Raw genomic sequence first — 14,480 nt, 5'->3', positions numbered from 1 at the left:
ATACTTTTTCTGATGGATCATCGTAATTTGAAGAATAAAATAGGGAACAATCTACAATAATATAGCACGCACTTAATCGCTATCAACTGCTTAAGCCTTGACCTCAAATTGAAAGAAGAAATGAGGAAAAATATCGAAACGCAAAAAAGTTCAAAATACTTTTCTATTAAATATATGGAATATGAATTTTAAATTATATTAAACCAGAAAAATACATTATGCTGGATTAGCAAGCTACACTGGTATCACTGTTTACGCAGTTTATTTTTATTGACTATGGCCTTCCGGTTTAATTTGTACCACGAAAAAAATCCACAAAAAATGAAGAAAAAAAAGGATAAATATTTGTAAAGTTGGTGAAATTGATGTAGAATCTACATTGTATATTGATGAAATCTATCCGCGTAAAAAGAGATCTCAGAATAATATCACCAAGGCGTAGATAAGGCGCTCATTAAAAATCATTTTTCTAAGGCCGGTTTTTGTGGTTTGGCAGGTTTTATGCTATATTGTCAGCGGGTTATTGGCGAAGTGGTTCTGGATAGACCTGGAAGAATTACTTTATGAGGAATCACGATACAAGAAGTACATTAGTCTTTTGACTGTGACAAGTACCCAGATAGCTTGTGTCGTATGAAAGGCTGAAACACATAAGGCTGAACTCAAAAGGCTGAAAGTATGAAAAGGCTGTGAAGTATCAGAAGGCTGAAATTGGTGGGATGCAATGAATCCCAACCGTACGATGGAGTACAAGTTGAATTGTTGAATAGTGAATAATTAATAAAGATTAAAAAGTAAAGAATAGAGAATAAGGAATAAACAAAATAGGAATAATGAACAAAGAATAAAGAATTAGAAATAAGAAGAGAGAAATAATGGAGAAGAAAGATGGATGAAAAAAGAAGGAAGGAGCAAAAAGAAGGAAGAAATCAAAAAGAATAAATCAGAAGAAAGAAAGGAACAAGGAATAAGAAAAAGGAACAAGGAAGAAGAAAGAGAGAAAAAGGAAACGGAAATAAAGAAGAAAAAAGAAGGCAGCAGAAAGAAGGAAGAAAGAAAAATGAAGGCAGCAGAAAGAAAGAAAAAAGATAAAAGAAAGAAGAGAGCATAAGGCAGAAGAAAAAAAGAGGAAGAAAGAATAAGTATGAAAGAAGTAAGAAAAAACAGAAGAAGGTAAAAAGAAAGAAAGAAGAAGAAAGACGAAAGTTGGAAGAAATGATAAGGAAGAAAGAAGAATGAAAAAAGAACATGGAAGAGGGGAAAAAATGAAGAAGATGGAAGACGAAAGAAGATAGAAAAAAGACGGAAAAATGAAGAAGGAACAAGGAAGAAAGGAACAAAAAGAAAAAAAGGTAGAAGGAAGAAAAAATAAAGAAGGAAGAAGAAAAAAGGAAGGAGGAAGAAAAAATGAAAAAATAAGGAAGAAGGAATAAAGAAGGAAGAGAAAGAAGAAAAAAGGAAGAAGACAAGGAAAATGGCAGAAGGAAAAAGAAAGGCAGAAGGTTGAAAGAAAACAAAAGAAGGAAGATTGAAGATAAAAGAAGGAAGAAGAAAAAAGAGAGAAGGAAGAAAGAAGAAGGAAGAAGAAAAAATAGAGAAAAATAAAGAAGAAAGAAAGAAAAAAGAAGAAACAAGAAGGAACAAGGAAGAAAGAAGGAAGAAGAAAGGCGAAAAAATAAAAAATTAATGACAGAAGAAAAAAAATATAGAAAATTAAGGAAGGATAGAAGAAGCAACAAGGAGGTAGGAAGATAGAAGATGAAAGAACAAAGAAAGGAAAAGGAGAGCGGAAGCCCCTTCTTCCGATCTCAAATACAAAACCGGGATGACTGCTGGATGCTGGCTGGCAAGGCTCGACTGTGTTGAGGGATAGGGCCTCCTTACGACTGGCAGGCGTGCATCCCAGTGACGATTCCAATGTTGGAGGCGATTGACATGCTTCAGTATGCGTTGACGTAGAAATTCTGCGATCGGTCAAACACAGGACCGGGATGACTGTTGGTCGCTGGCAGGGGGGCTCGACTGTGTTGAGGGGATCTGGAGCCTCCTTACGGCTAGCAGGAACACATCCCGGTGATAATCCATTGTCGTCAGAAAAAATACACGGAGTAGGTTGACTAGAAATGATGATTTTGTCAGGTAGAGAAAGTTGCGAATTCATAACGTACTTGCCTGAAATGGAAGGCTGGAAGCCTCTTTTTCCTGACCCATGTACAGGACCGTGACGACTGATAGCGCTGGCAGCATTAGCTCGACTGTAATGGGGGGGGGGGGAATGAGGCCAAGTTGCTGGATCTAGTTCTTTCAGCGAAGGGTCAAGCCCAATCTTGAAGGAAACGAAGCTTAGAGTGCTGATATCCTTTTCTTTTGCAACAAGCTTCACTACATCCGGATCGGTGTCTAGTGCTAGATTAGACTTAACCATAGCACCGACCGCCTCATTGGTTACATCCGGTCTAATTTTAGATAAATACAGCCAAATCTTCTTCTCGTTGGCTTCGTTGAATATTGGAACGGAAACAACATTATCGGTTGGTTGTTTGCTTCCGATTCGACATTCAACATCAAGATCGCGTGGTCGCTTATTCGGTCTGCGCAGATCTAATGTTGGCCAACGGTGTGTAGCAGGTGTCAATGGCAGAACTGATAGTTTTGAGTTTAATTCCCTTATTTCGATACGGAGCTCGCTTATTGCAGTAGTCAGCGTAGAAAGTAGAGAATGTTCAATGTTCGTCAGCTCGAGATGAGATTGCTCGGAAATTCCCATTTTCGAACAAATCGGCGCATTTATCGCACATCCAAAACAGATGCGTACATTGCGCGTCTAACACCACCAAACCAAGTATTCATATGAAATGATTCTCCACAGTAGCCCCGACAGCGAACAACATCAATACCAGTAATGGGATCGACACATTTTGCGCATAATTTAGCCATGCCGTCAACCGCCTTTGAATAGGCAACGTGAGCGCGTGTATGTCAAAAGCTTGTCTATGGGGGAGGTTCCTTCATCAGTGCTGCCACCTGGAAAAGTTTAGAGAAAAAGTTGAACCATGGAAATTTGACATGGCATGATATAGAAAATGAGAATTAAAATGTCTCTAGAACGTTATAGAATTTTTTTCGCCAAACAATTTTTAGTTTGTGGGGTTAGAAATTCAACAATCTTAAGCAATAACTGCTTATTCGAAAAAAATATAAAAATCGAGATATCATGTCTATTTTGAGTGCTTTTTAAATTCTAACCCCGTAAACCAAGATTTTTTTGAGAAACATCCTTAATTTTCGTTTTATAACAAAAATATACTTCATTTCCTATACCACACCGTGTGAAATTTCAATGATTCCACTTTTTCTCTCGATGACAGCTGGTGGTCTTCTCCTCCCCTATGGAGCTTAGCGCTGAATATGTTCAGTAGTTCCCGATGTATTCTGGTAGATGGCGCTTCGGCAAAAATCGTAGAGCGTAAGGGCAGGGAGCTTTACGATTTATTATGGTAGTACGGGCAGGTAGTGCACAAATTGAAACACTTCACACAACACGTTTTTCGACGACCAACCGACAAAACAGAAAAAAACATCCAACTACCGATACACTAACGCGATAAAAGAGCACACAAAAACGAAACAACAGATTCAAAAAACCAGTAAAAATCGGGAATATATCAAGAGGTAAAAGTCCGCACGTCATATAACACAGCAGTGATGCCAGTGTTATTTTGAATCGGGCCATTTTTCAATAGAAAACAATGCACAATGGTTCGAGAGCAGCCAAAACCTCAAAAATCGAAATTCGTATTTCCGTCGGAATTATATTTTTCTCATTTTATAGAATACTTACGTGATTCAAATTCAAAATTTGAAGTAGTTTTGTTGAGTTTTGACTTTGTTACATCATTTTGAATTCAGCATGAATGCTGATTTTCGAATGAAAACGCTGTTTGACAACGCGTTTAGATCAGCATCGCACGGCTTCAATTACATCGCTAACCCCAATATTATTTCAAGACTGCATTGTCAGGGTCTTAAATAATATGTCTATGTCAAATATAGGTAACAGAACTCAACTTAAGTTAACTTTAAATACAAAATTAATTAAAATACTCACATTTTTCTGATTGAAGTTCTCCAAAAGTATAGGCGCCGATGAGTGCCCGCAATGATTCTATGCTCATTACAAAGCTTAAAGCAATAGCTTTCTATTAATCACTATTTTGTTTTGCGAAAAGCTGTTTTTTTAACGGTTTAGTTCGAAATGTACATAGTATTTTTGGTCTAATTCTAACTAAAACCTTACAAATGCGCATTTTTTGTTCACAAAAACCTTAAAAATGCCTTTTTTTAAATTATTTGATTGAAGTTGAAACGTTTGATATAATTATATAACATTTAAAACATGTGTAATGAAAGCGATAATTCAATGACGGAATCATTTGTATACTTTTATTTGAATATTTTTATTGCTGTAAATGAAATTATTGAGTAGTTTTCTTCCCAAATGGCTAGAAGATACAACAGACAAAATTTCTTACTTCCAAAACTTTCTCCTGACATCCGTGAATCTACAAATTTTAGATTCCTTTCAAATGAATTTTATTGTCTGGATTTTGTTTATGTCTAATAATCCGAATTACGTAATCATGCTGAAAACTTTTCTAAAGCAGAAAATGAAATGAAAATTTTTAGTATTTTTTTGGCAAATTGGCATTGTTCAATACTCTGCCATTAAAGTGATTCTACATATCAAGAGGTTCAAGTTTAAATGTTTGAGCTGTAACACACTCTTCTTGGCAGCAATAGAGAATGTTTGCACTGAGCAATAGAGAATGTTGGTATTGAGATTTGAACTGAAAAGCTGAACTGACTCATATTTGTGAAAATAGTTATGCTGCTAGTGCTCATAATTATAGAAAAGACAGATACCTTGAAATGAGCATGAAAGAAAGCCTGTTTCGAATCAAGATTATAAAGAATACAAATGTAAGTATACAGTTGCAATAAAAGTTGTTCGTTTGTCATTCAAATTAATTGATTCAATTCAAATACAACATTTTGTCAAAAATCTTCCATAATTGAGGATGTTCCGAATAAAATTATTTGTTTTGTCTTAGCACAGCATAAAATTATTTGTTCTGTCTTGTCTTAGCACAGTATTCAGCAAATAAGTCTTTTGATAAGAAAATTATTAATAGTTTTTTGGTGGAATATCTTCACTTGTCATAAAACGAGTTAGTACCGCTTAGTACTATCCCATTTAATTCCACCACTTGAGTCAAGTAAGAGATACTGAAGACGGCCTTACTGTTAAAGTCGAAATACGGTTCTGTAAAACAACAATCAAGTGGTGAAATTAAATGGAATAGTACTAACATAGTGTTATAGCAAGTGAGATAGTCTTTGTAGCGAAACGATCTGTTTTCAAAAGGCGAATTTAGCAGTAAAATGAAAGTTTTTACTACCCCAGGGATGCAAAAAACACGGCTGTACATATATTCCCAAAGTAGAGCTCCAACACCCATCTTTAAGTCTGTATGTGATAAAGATCATCAAAAAACCACAATACAAACATAAAACCTATTTTTAGGGACATTTTGAAGTTTTGGCCAACCTTTGTTCTGGAGCGAACCACTGTGCAATGGGACAGGATTTCTCCGTCGATTGGAACTTGTAATTCGTCCAATGCTACACAAAAAAAAACCTAGAATAATCCACCTCGCGGTGATGGTGCCTTTCTCGTGTATTATAAAACAAGAAAACACATAAGAGTAACTAGAAAAGCACATAAGAGAGGTCAAAATTGTACTTTAGGGAGATAGATTCAGTTATTTTCATCAATTAACATTTATTTGCGTTCATTTGAATGTATTGCAGCAGTTCATGTAAAAAAATTCCGATTTTGAATTTGTTTTGGGAAAAATGGTCATCGGTCACACCGCGAAAATCGGACGACTGCGGTGGGCCGGGCACGTAGCCAGAATGTCGAACAGAAACCCGGTGAAAATGGTTCTCGACATCGATCCGGCGGGCACAAGAAGGCGAGGTGCGCAGCGGGCAAGGAGGATCGATTAGGTGGAAGATGACTTGCGGACGCTCCGTAGACTGCGTATTTGGCGACGTGTAGCCATGGACCGAGCCGAATAGATAAGACTCTTATGTACCGCACATTCCACTTCGGCCTTAGTCTGAATAAATGAATAATAATCCGTTGGTTGGGTGAAAGCTTTAAAAAGTGTGTACAAAATTTAGTACACATACACACACGCACATACATACATACACACATAACAGACATCACCTCAATTCGAGCTAAGTCGATTGGTATATAACACCAAGGGGCTCCCTCCCTTCTATCAAAAGTTTGGTTTAGGAGTGATCATATAGCCTTTACGTATTTTTAGTATACGAGAAAGGCAAAAAATACAAAAAAATATAAATGAGTATTTTTCAGCGTGTTTTGGGCATAAAAAATTGTATTATGATCCCATATTCCGATCTGGCCAAATTTCAAAAGCAAACATTGGGACAGGATTCCCCGTCGAATGGAACCTGTTGCTGTCCTTCTGACATCAGCTAGAGTGAGGGGGTGCGACAAAAGGGACCATCGTCCCTAACCCCTAATCCCAAGGCGTTAAGCGACCCGTGCCGAGGGGATGCGTGGCCAGGGGGGTGAAATAATGAGCTAGGCCTCTAACGGAGTCTGTGGGGTACCTGAGCACCCTCCACAGTAATTGTCCCTTACCGCGTCATGCTGGGCTCTGGCGTGGTGGACCTCTTTTCCCGAGCAACTCGTGGGACCAAAATGGAAAACCAAGTCAATTCTTCAATTAGTGGAAGTAGTGTAGGCGACAACCCCTTCGCAAGAGGTGGGTTGTTCAGGTCTCCGCCTAGGAGGCCAGAGGCAATAGTCGGCAGCTCGGTGCGCAGCGCCAGCGTGAGTCACTTAACCATCTGCCCGGCTACGCCGGTAGAGGTTATGGACGGTCCATGGCTTGTGGGGGCGATGAACTGCAAACGCGATGGGCTTTCGGCCTTCGAGGTGGCGACGGAACAGCTGGACGCCATCATCGACTTTGCGTCATCGAAGCATAATAGCAAATAAGCAAATAAGAGGGGGTCCAAGGGTTCGGAGTCGGCTTCATGGGTCATACTGATGCCCTCCCGATCAATAATGCATAACAAAATTATAACATGGGGAGTTATTTATTTCAGAAAAATATTGTAACAAAATGTGTTATAAATTTTGCTGGTTAGTTGTACCTCTAGCCATAACACAATTAAAACAGAGGTTGATACCTTCATATCAATATTATAACAAACGTTGATATAATTTTTCTGTACAGTTGGTAATTGCCTACATCACGGATAGAAATCTGGTACGCTACTACGACGGATTTCCATCCATAATGTAGGCAATTAACTTTGTTCCAGCTATGTATTAATATCGAGCGGGTTCAAGTTATACTGAAGCTAATTGCCTCCGATTTTTTCGCCAATGTCTACAAAAAATGAAGGCAATTATTTTGTGAAAATATTCATAACTAATGTTGTTATAATTTTGATATGAAATAATACTGACCGCAGACACATTTTTATCGAATTATCTAATTATAACACACGTTGTTTTAAATAACAACCATTGATAGAATTGAGATATAATTTTGTTATGCATTCCTGATCGGGCTATGGTCGAACTCGATCCTTTTATCGAACAAGTGGCCGCGCGAAGAACAACATGGTATCGTCGCTTTCGCGGCGTCGGTCAACCGGGCGGGTTCCTCGTCAAGGCTGGGGCAGGCGTAGGCACCGCGTCGGCAAGTCCCTCTGTGTGTTGGCGGCCCTATCGCAGAGAGGTCAATTTGGGGTGCACGTGGCATCATCATTCTTGATACCAGTCGTGCAGAGGGAAACAGGCACGAAGTCGACCCTTCCCACCTTCCGCGTGCATAGGGCGTGGTAAGGCCACCTGGAAAGCCGGCAATGCGCTAGCACGATATCATGGTGTTCTTCTAAAAAAGCGAATAACGATGTTCGCTGCTGCAAGGACACGCAGCTAACCTCGAGGGTGCGTTGTGCACTGACCCTCCTTTGAAGCATTACTTTCTGGTTGTACCGAATGGACTATGGGCTTGGTGGCAAACGGTTTAGCGGGTCGGGGATGTAGTCCTGCCTCCCTCGTTTGCTGTTGGAGGTGGTCCCTAACCCTGCACTTCCTGGACAACCCAGGATGTCTGTTGCACAGATTCCCCCTCCATTGCTTAGGAAGAAAAAAAAATGCAGTGTTTGGTCTCGGGTCGTCGGGGCGCGAGGGATCGAGACAACGTAGCAGTGGATCTCAGCAAGCCAGTCGGCGAACTAGCCTAAGCTAGGGGCCGGAATTTTTGGCCGGAATGGCTCAATTCTTTCCGCATTACGCCCAGTTATCAAAAAAACAAGACTTTAGGAACGAGCATCTTTCATGTGCCGATCCTCAGTTTTTGATACATATAACTTTTTTTTTAATATTTCACCCAAAAAACAAATCTGACAATTATTGTATAAAATCTGGGCATATACAATTCTGTAAGCTTTTTATACAAATATTGTATTAAAATAATACAAATCTGTATTATTTTAATACAATATTTGTATAAAAAGCTTACAGAATTGTATATGCCCTAATATTATACAGTTTCTGTATGGTTCTTATGCAGAACTGTATTAAAATCTGGCATCCCCTGGTTGGGTGTTGGATTTTTTCTTTGACAAGACATTTTTGCGACCACTTACGATCACGGCTAACTTTGATCTTTAAGGCATGAGTAAAAACTGGTGACCCAAAAATGAGCAGTACGGCAAACACCTTGTCCGCGATAGTTACGTTTACCTACGAATCCCACCTGGTCTTGTCCCACGAACTGTAAGCAGGTCAGTACATCGGTATTGGAAGTTCTCATACAAACATTGTTATAAGATGACTCTGATTTTGTATAAAGGTATATTAGCCTAAGCTTTTGCTTATAATAATTCAAAAAGATTCCAAAATATTATGAAAGAGGATACTACAATTCTACTTTATACAGTAGTCTATGCGCTGTTGTCGAATGATAGCGTCTTGCTTGAGGCATCGTTCTTTCAGAGATGAAACCTCTTTCTGTAAGTTTCCGATAGTAGTATCTTTCTTATCTATAGCTTGTTGAACTCTGAAAAACGGATCGAAAATTCAAACAAATCTAACACACAGAGAAAAACTTTAACAAACCTGCAATAGATACGTTCGATCTCTCGTTCGCGATCCTTCTGCATGTTCGCCAAATCCTTCTGAACCTCCTTGCGCGCTTCAGTCTTCATACTTTCCTTCTCACGCAGCAGCTCCTCGCACAGTTTCTTCGAATGGCTCAACTGCAGTTCCACCTGTTTGATCGAGGATTTCATGTTTTGAACCGTTGCCTCACTTTCCGCTAATTGAGCCCGAGTGTCCTGGTATTTCTGCTTTAGCAATGCTTCCGAAGCTTCCTGCTCTCGCATCTCCACCTGATGTTTCTCCTTCAGTCGACTGAAAACAAATTTGCAATTGTCACATAGAAAATTAAGAATAAGAGTCAACGTACTTCATCTTCGCGTCAAAATCTTTCTGGTATTTTTGAGTTTCTGCATCTACTTTTGCTACAATTCTATCAATTTGTTGGTCTCGCTCAACACGTAGTTGCTGTCGAACCGTATTCTCACGTTCTTCCATGGCCATTTTAGCATTTTCCTCGTGTTTCTTCTTCCAAATGGCAAAATCAGCCTCAAGCTGATTTTGTAGCTTAGCTAATTCTTCCTAAAATAATCAAATCAGAATAAATTCACAAACCCCTTCTGACCATTGCTTCCTTTATCTGACCTTATGTTTGTTTTCCCGATCCTTCAACATCTGTACGTATTCCTTCCGGGCAAACTCAAGGTTCTTAGCGTTGTCGCTCTTCAGTTCATGAATTTGCGTTTCAAAATACTGGTTCCGATTCTTGAGCTCCTTCAGATTGCGTTCCTTCTCGATCTCAAACTCATTTAGAAGGTGATGTCGCTGCTGTTCGAAAATAGAACGCTCCTCAGTGACCTGTTTATCGAATCTTTCGAGTAACGATTGTCGCTCCCTTTCGATGAATGCTTCTCGCTCTTTTTGCAGGTTTTGCCTTATGTCTGCTTCTTTTTGTTCGTACTGTAATTTTAGCTCCGATACAGCACACATCATTTCATCTTTGTGCTGTCGCTTCAGCTCGGCAATGTCCTTTTGATGAGTTGCAGTCATCTTGTTAATTTCCAGTTCCAGTCCTTTCACAGTGAGATCCTTGATTTTTTTGGTATTCTCCCTGACCCATTTTTCTCTACGGATCTTCTCTGCCGCCAATGCGGTGTCCTTCGCCCTTTCCAGCTCAGTTTTTAGTCTGTGCTCCCAACTTTGGTTCTGTGACTCGATTCTTCTGGTAAGCTGCGTAACTTTATCGCACAGACCGGACTTATCCTTGATCAATTGATCGATGAATTCCTGATGGCGACCGATGATGTCTTCATAATGCTTCTTCTGCTCTTTCATCTTGTTCTGGAAGGCTGATTTCTCCGCTCGCACTGCCTTCATCTTATCCGATCTCACATTCGATAGGTGTTCTTTAGAAAGCTGCATTGCGTTGCTGAGTTCGTTGGCGCGCAGGGAGAGTTTGATGACACGTCTAGCGAGTTGGTGAACGGGAATTTCTAGCAAATCATTCATTCTAAAGGAGTGATAAAATATCGAACTTTAGTACTAGAAGAGATTTGTAACTACGTAAGTGCATATCATACTTCGGAACGGTTTCTATGTAGTCCGGTTCGGCAGCAAACTCCGTCTCCGACCGGTCAGACTCCGATGGGACGGCCGATTTAAAGGCCTTCTCGCACTTCATCTCGACCTGATCGAGATAGGAGAGAAGATCCTTAACTTTATCACGGTCTTGTTCTTCGGGCTGGTATCTACCAGTGCTGTCTGGTGAGTCCCGTGAATCCAAAATGTTGCTGAGCCGGTACTCTACCTCGTTCTTCAGCACTTGGAAATCTGTGTGATAGAAGCACGTTAGTTTTATGATATTGAAACTAAGTTGCTTCTTCGCCTTTTTTTACGGAACTATATTTTTTGGGGGTGGGGGGTGTTAAATGGAATAACGGAACATATTTGGGAATGGAAACATGGATATTGCTTGAAAATCGAGAATCTGAAAGGTTATGTGGCAAACGTAAGTGAGATTTCAGTAGTCAATCATAATTAGTAAAAAAAAAGTCATAGACAAAAAAGGATTCAGGAAGATGTTTGGAAACATGCATTTGCAGCATAGGAACACACAACTTCTCATCATACCTGATTTCAACTTGGGCATCTCACTCGCCAACGATTCGTCATCATAGTTGGTCTGCTCACTTCCAGCCGTCTCACGACGTCCGTGGTCGAAATTGAAGGTGGATTCGTCGTCAGTCTTGTTCAGATCGGTCGGAGTTGTCGTTCGTTCCTTGGCTTCGATTGGTCCCAATATCCCTGCCGCGTCCGGATCGCTTTCATAGGGCTTTGGGAAAGTATCCTCGTTACATGACATCCAGCTGACCACCTTCTCCATTTGGAATTCCGAAATGTTGCTCTCCTGTCGGCACAACGGAGCCGAGAACTTGGGTGCCGCATTGTTCTTTTTGGCATTTCTCAGAATCGACTTGTGCACATCTGCGGATTTAGGCTTCTCCAAACCTTTTCCATTCTTCTTCAGTAAATTATTATTCTTTTGATTGGACTTAACTGATTTCATGTCATTGAAGTTTTGCTCCTTCACTTTGAAGTAGTTTTTGATTATTTGATTAGAACTACTGTCCAACTTGTTCTTTTCCAGCTTTGGACCTTGTTTGATAGCTTGCACATTTTTGTCCACCAGGATGGGCTTAGATTCATTATTCAAATTAAGCCTCACAGCATCTTCTTTGCTAGCTAGTCTTGGCTTCTGATCACCTTGCTGATTAATGATTTCGTTAATACATTCGTAGTACTCGTTTATTACATCTTTCTTGCCACCACTTGTCCCACTACGAAGCCGCTCAATCTCATTATCGGTATCTTCGGTGGCACTTGTACAACTTGCTGTAGCTATTCTGTACGTTTCCTCAACGTACGTTTCAGTAACTTCAACTGTTGTGTAACGTTTGGGGTCATAAGGTTTCGAGTTCTCCGACAATGCCATTTTCAGTTCAACCTCTCTTCTTCTATTGATATCTTCGATTTCCTTCTTGTAGTCTTCTATAATTTTATTCGAATCATCCTCATCGCACAATGACTCTGGTGTCGAACCAAATTTCACGAGCTTTTCAGATTTTTCTTCCTTGGTGTCATAACCAGAGCTGGTCAGTTCCTCTTCAAATTTTACCAAATTGAACTTTGGCTTAATAGTCTGTTCTGCCAGCGGTTCTTGAAATCTCCTTTCATCGTAAATTGAATCAGATTTTCGTGGACTTATCTCACTCGAAGTATTCTGCTTCGTTAGCGTAAAATCGTTGTCTTCATAATCGCTATAATCTACCTCATATGGATCTGTCGAACTGAAAGACACTCTACCGGGAAGATCAACCTTTTTGTCGAATTTTTGCTCACTACTTTGAATTGCTAAAACATTTCCTATCTTTTTTGTAACAGGAGCTTTCCGCATAACTCCTCGGGGAATCGGTGGCTTTTTGTCCATTCCGGGAAGGATTTTCATTCCATCTCTGGACCAAATATTCTCCAATTCAGTCTCGTTGTTAGATTCTTGTGTGTCTTCGTCCATGCTTGTCTCTTCTTCTGAACTACAGTCCACTACTTTCTTCTTAGCAGCAGAGTTCCGTTTCTTACTCTTCATTTTAGACATGTGTTTGGTCGACCGTACGGCGACCACGTTTCCGGAGCACCCGGATGATGTCAGCGTCTTCGTGCCCCAGTAACGCGAAATTGGTTCCGCCAGAAGGGACTTCAACAAACTTGACGACGAAGTGCTACGTTTCGACAGGTAACCGGAAGTCGAACTATTGCATGCACCGCCAGGAAATGGCGATTTGCGACGGATCTGACTATCAGCTGACAGAGGCCGTCTGATGTGCGTCGAGAAGGGACGACTGTGATTGAACGCGGAACCCGGTCTACTGCCGACCGTCGACGTTCCAATGCCCGCCAAGTGCTGGCAGCTGTTGGTGGGGGTGGTTCTTTCGCGCGTTGCTAGGTTGATCTACGATGATAAACAAATCAGAAATGAAGTACAAGCCCTGGCAGTCGTTTACTGACCTATGAAGGAAGATTTTCAAACGGAAATCATCACACAATTCACCTACCTGGGATCCGTACAAACTGAGTTCCATTATAAAGGACACAACGTCTTTTGCGTGAACATATTTTACATCGTCTACTCATCAGTTTTCACTTATAAATTAAAAGAAACGGGAAGAGCGCGATTTTTTTTGTAAACACTGTATGAAAGAGAAAATATCGATTTTGTTGATAGACACTAAATACGGTTCCGTTGGTAACCGGTATCCGAGGGTGATCGGGATCACCATAGTAATGCATGTGGTACAACAAACAGATGGGGAAGAAACCACGTGGTAGCTCAAGGTCATTAGGCGGTGTGATTGATGGGCCTCATACCAAGAACCTGTTTATGGTTGTATCCAGAATTAAGGGGTAATGTTTATGCGCTAAACACGTGGTTATTTACAGTGAAACTTTTGTGAGCCGATGAACCGTGAGTTTCCATTTTACATGGCTTAACGAAGTATTTTTATATTTATTCTATCGTTTTTCACATGAAACATGGAATAGGTACATAAACACTTAATTTTTTTACCGGGATCTCAGCACTTTGTTAAACATTCACCGAAATTCGCACAACTGAGCCACAGACAAACATGTTTTTGCTGCGATTAAGTAGATTGATGCCCTTACTTTTTATAAGAAAAGGCTTAAGAGCCCCGTACAATGGATACGTTTACGCAAACGGCCTTTGCATGGTACTTTTACGGTAAAATCAGTAGTGAATTACATTAAAATTGCAAATTGTCAAAAACTTTTCTAATTTATATATGTAATAAAGTAGACGAAAGTCGCTTATTTTCACAACAATGTTTTTAATATCCTAAATGTTATAAAAAAAAAACAATATGTTTCTACTAAGAAAGGAGCCATAGTTTGAAAGTTAGAGAAAGGATACACATCCAGCATGATAAATACCAGGATCACGTGCTGTATCAACACGCTGCGGTAGTGGTAATAGACCGTTAATTATATAGTAATTAAAATTAGCAAATCCCAATGCTTTCTGTGAAAAATGATCATATTGCATTATTCTGGAAACTAAGCGTAAGGAAGTGATGTATATCCTAAAATTGATTATTCCTATCTAAGCGTGTATATGCTATTACTTTTATTTATAGCATTCGATATGTCAAAAGATTATAAAATAAACAGACCGATCTCTGTCGGCCTCTTT

General features: G+C 39.8%; 1 protein-coding gene across 2 annotated transcripts; it reads right to left on the bottom strand.

The window, feature by feature from the left end:
- Positions 1 to 8,966: 8,966 nt before the first annotated feature.
- Positions 8,967 to 13,483, bottom strand: LOC134224397 (centrosomal protein of 131 kDa). Of its 2 annotated transcripts, XM_062703713.1 has the most exons (8): positions 13,327 to 13,483; positions 11,348 to 13,223; positions 11,103 to 11,204; positions 10,798 to 11,047; positions 9,863 to 10,727; positions 9,588 to 9,799; positions 9,239 to 9,532; positions 8,967 to 9,179 (listed from the first exon to the last, which is right to left on the bottom strand). In XM_062703713.1, exons 1-8 carry the CDS (start codon positions 13,351 to 13,353, stop codon positions 9,047 to 9,049), a joined length of 3,759 nt encoding a protein of 1,252 aa, XP_062559697.1. In that variant the 5' UTR covers positions 13,354 to 13,483; the 3' UTR covers positions 8,967 to 9,046. The 2 variants fall into 2 exon arrangements, with proteins under 2 accessions (XP_062559697.1, XP_062559698.1); XM_062703714.1 differs by lacking the exon at positions 11,103 to 11,204.
- Positions 13,484 to 14,480: the final 997 nt, after the last annotated feature.

This window comes from Armigeres subalbatus, chromosome 3 (genome assembly GCF_024139115.2).
Source record: "Armigeres subalbatus isolate Guangzhou_Male chromosome 3, GZ_Asu_2, whole genome shotgun sequence".
In the NCBI taxonomy this organism is placed as follows: domain Eukaryota; kingdom Metazoa; phylum Arthropoda; class Insecta; order Diptera; family Culicidae; genus Armigeres; species Armigeres subalbatus.
Note: the sequence above shows the minus strand (reverse complement) of the source record. Positions and strands in the feature narration are given on the sequence as shown.

Bases quoted from the DNA above. Each gene is read 5' to 3' on its own strand.
- LOC134224397 (XM_062703713.1), bottom strand. From the start codon at position 13,353: ATGGAACTCAGTTTGTACGGATCCCAG. The intron at 9,533-9,587 runs GTACGTTGACTC...ATTTGTTTTCAG, and splicing joins GATTTTGACGCGAAGATGAA to TCGACTGAAGGAGAAACATC. The intron at 9,180-9,238 runs GTTTGTTAAAGT...TCCGTTTTTCAG, and splicing joins ATCGAACGTATCTATTGCAG to AGTTCAACAAGCTATAGATA.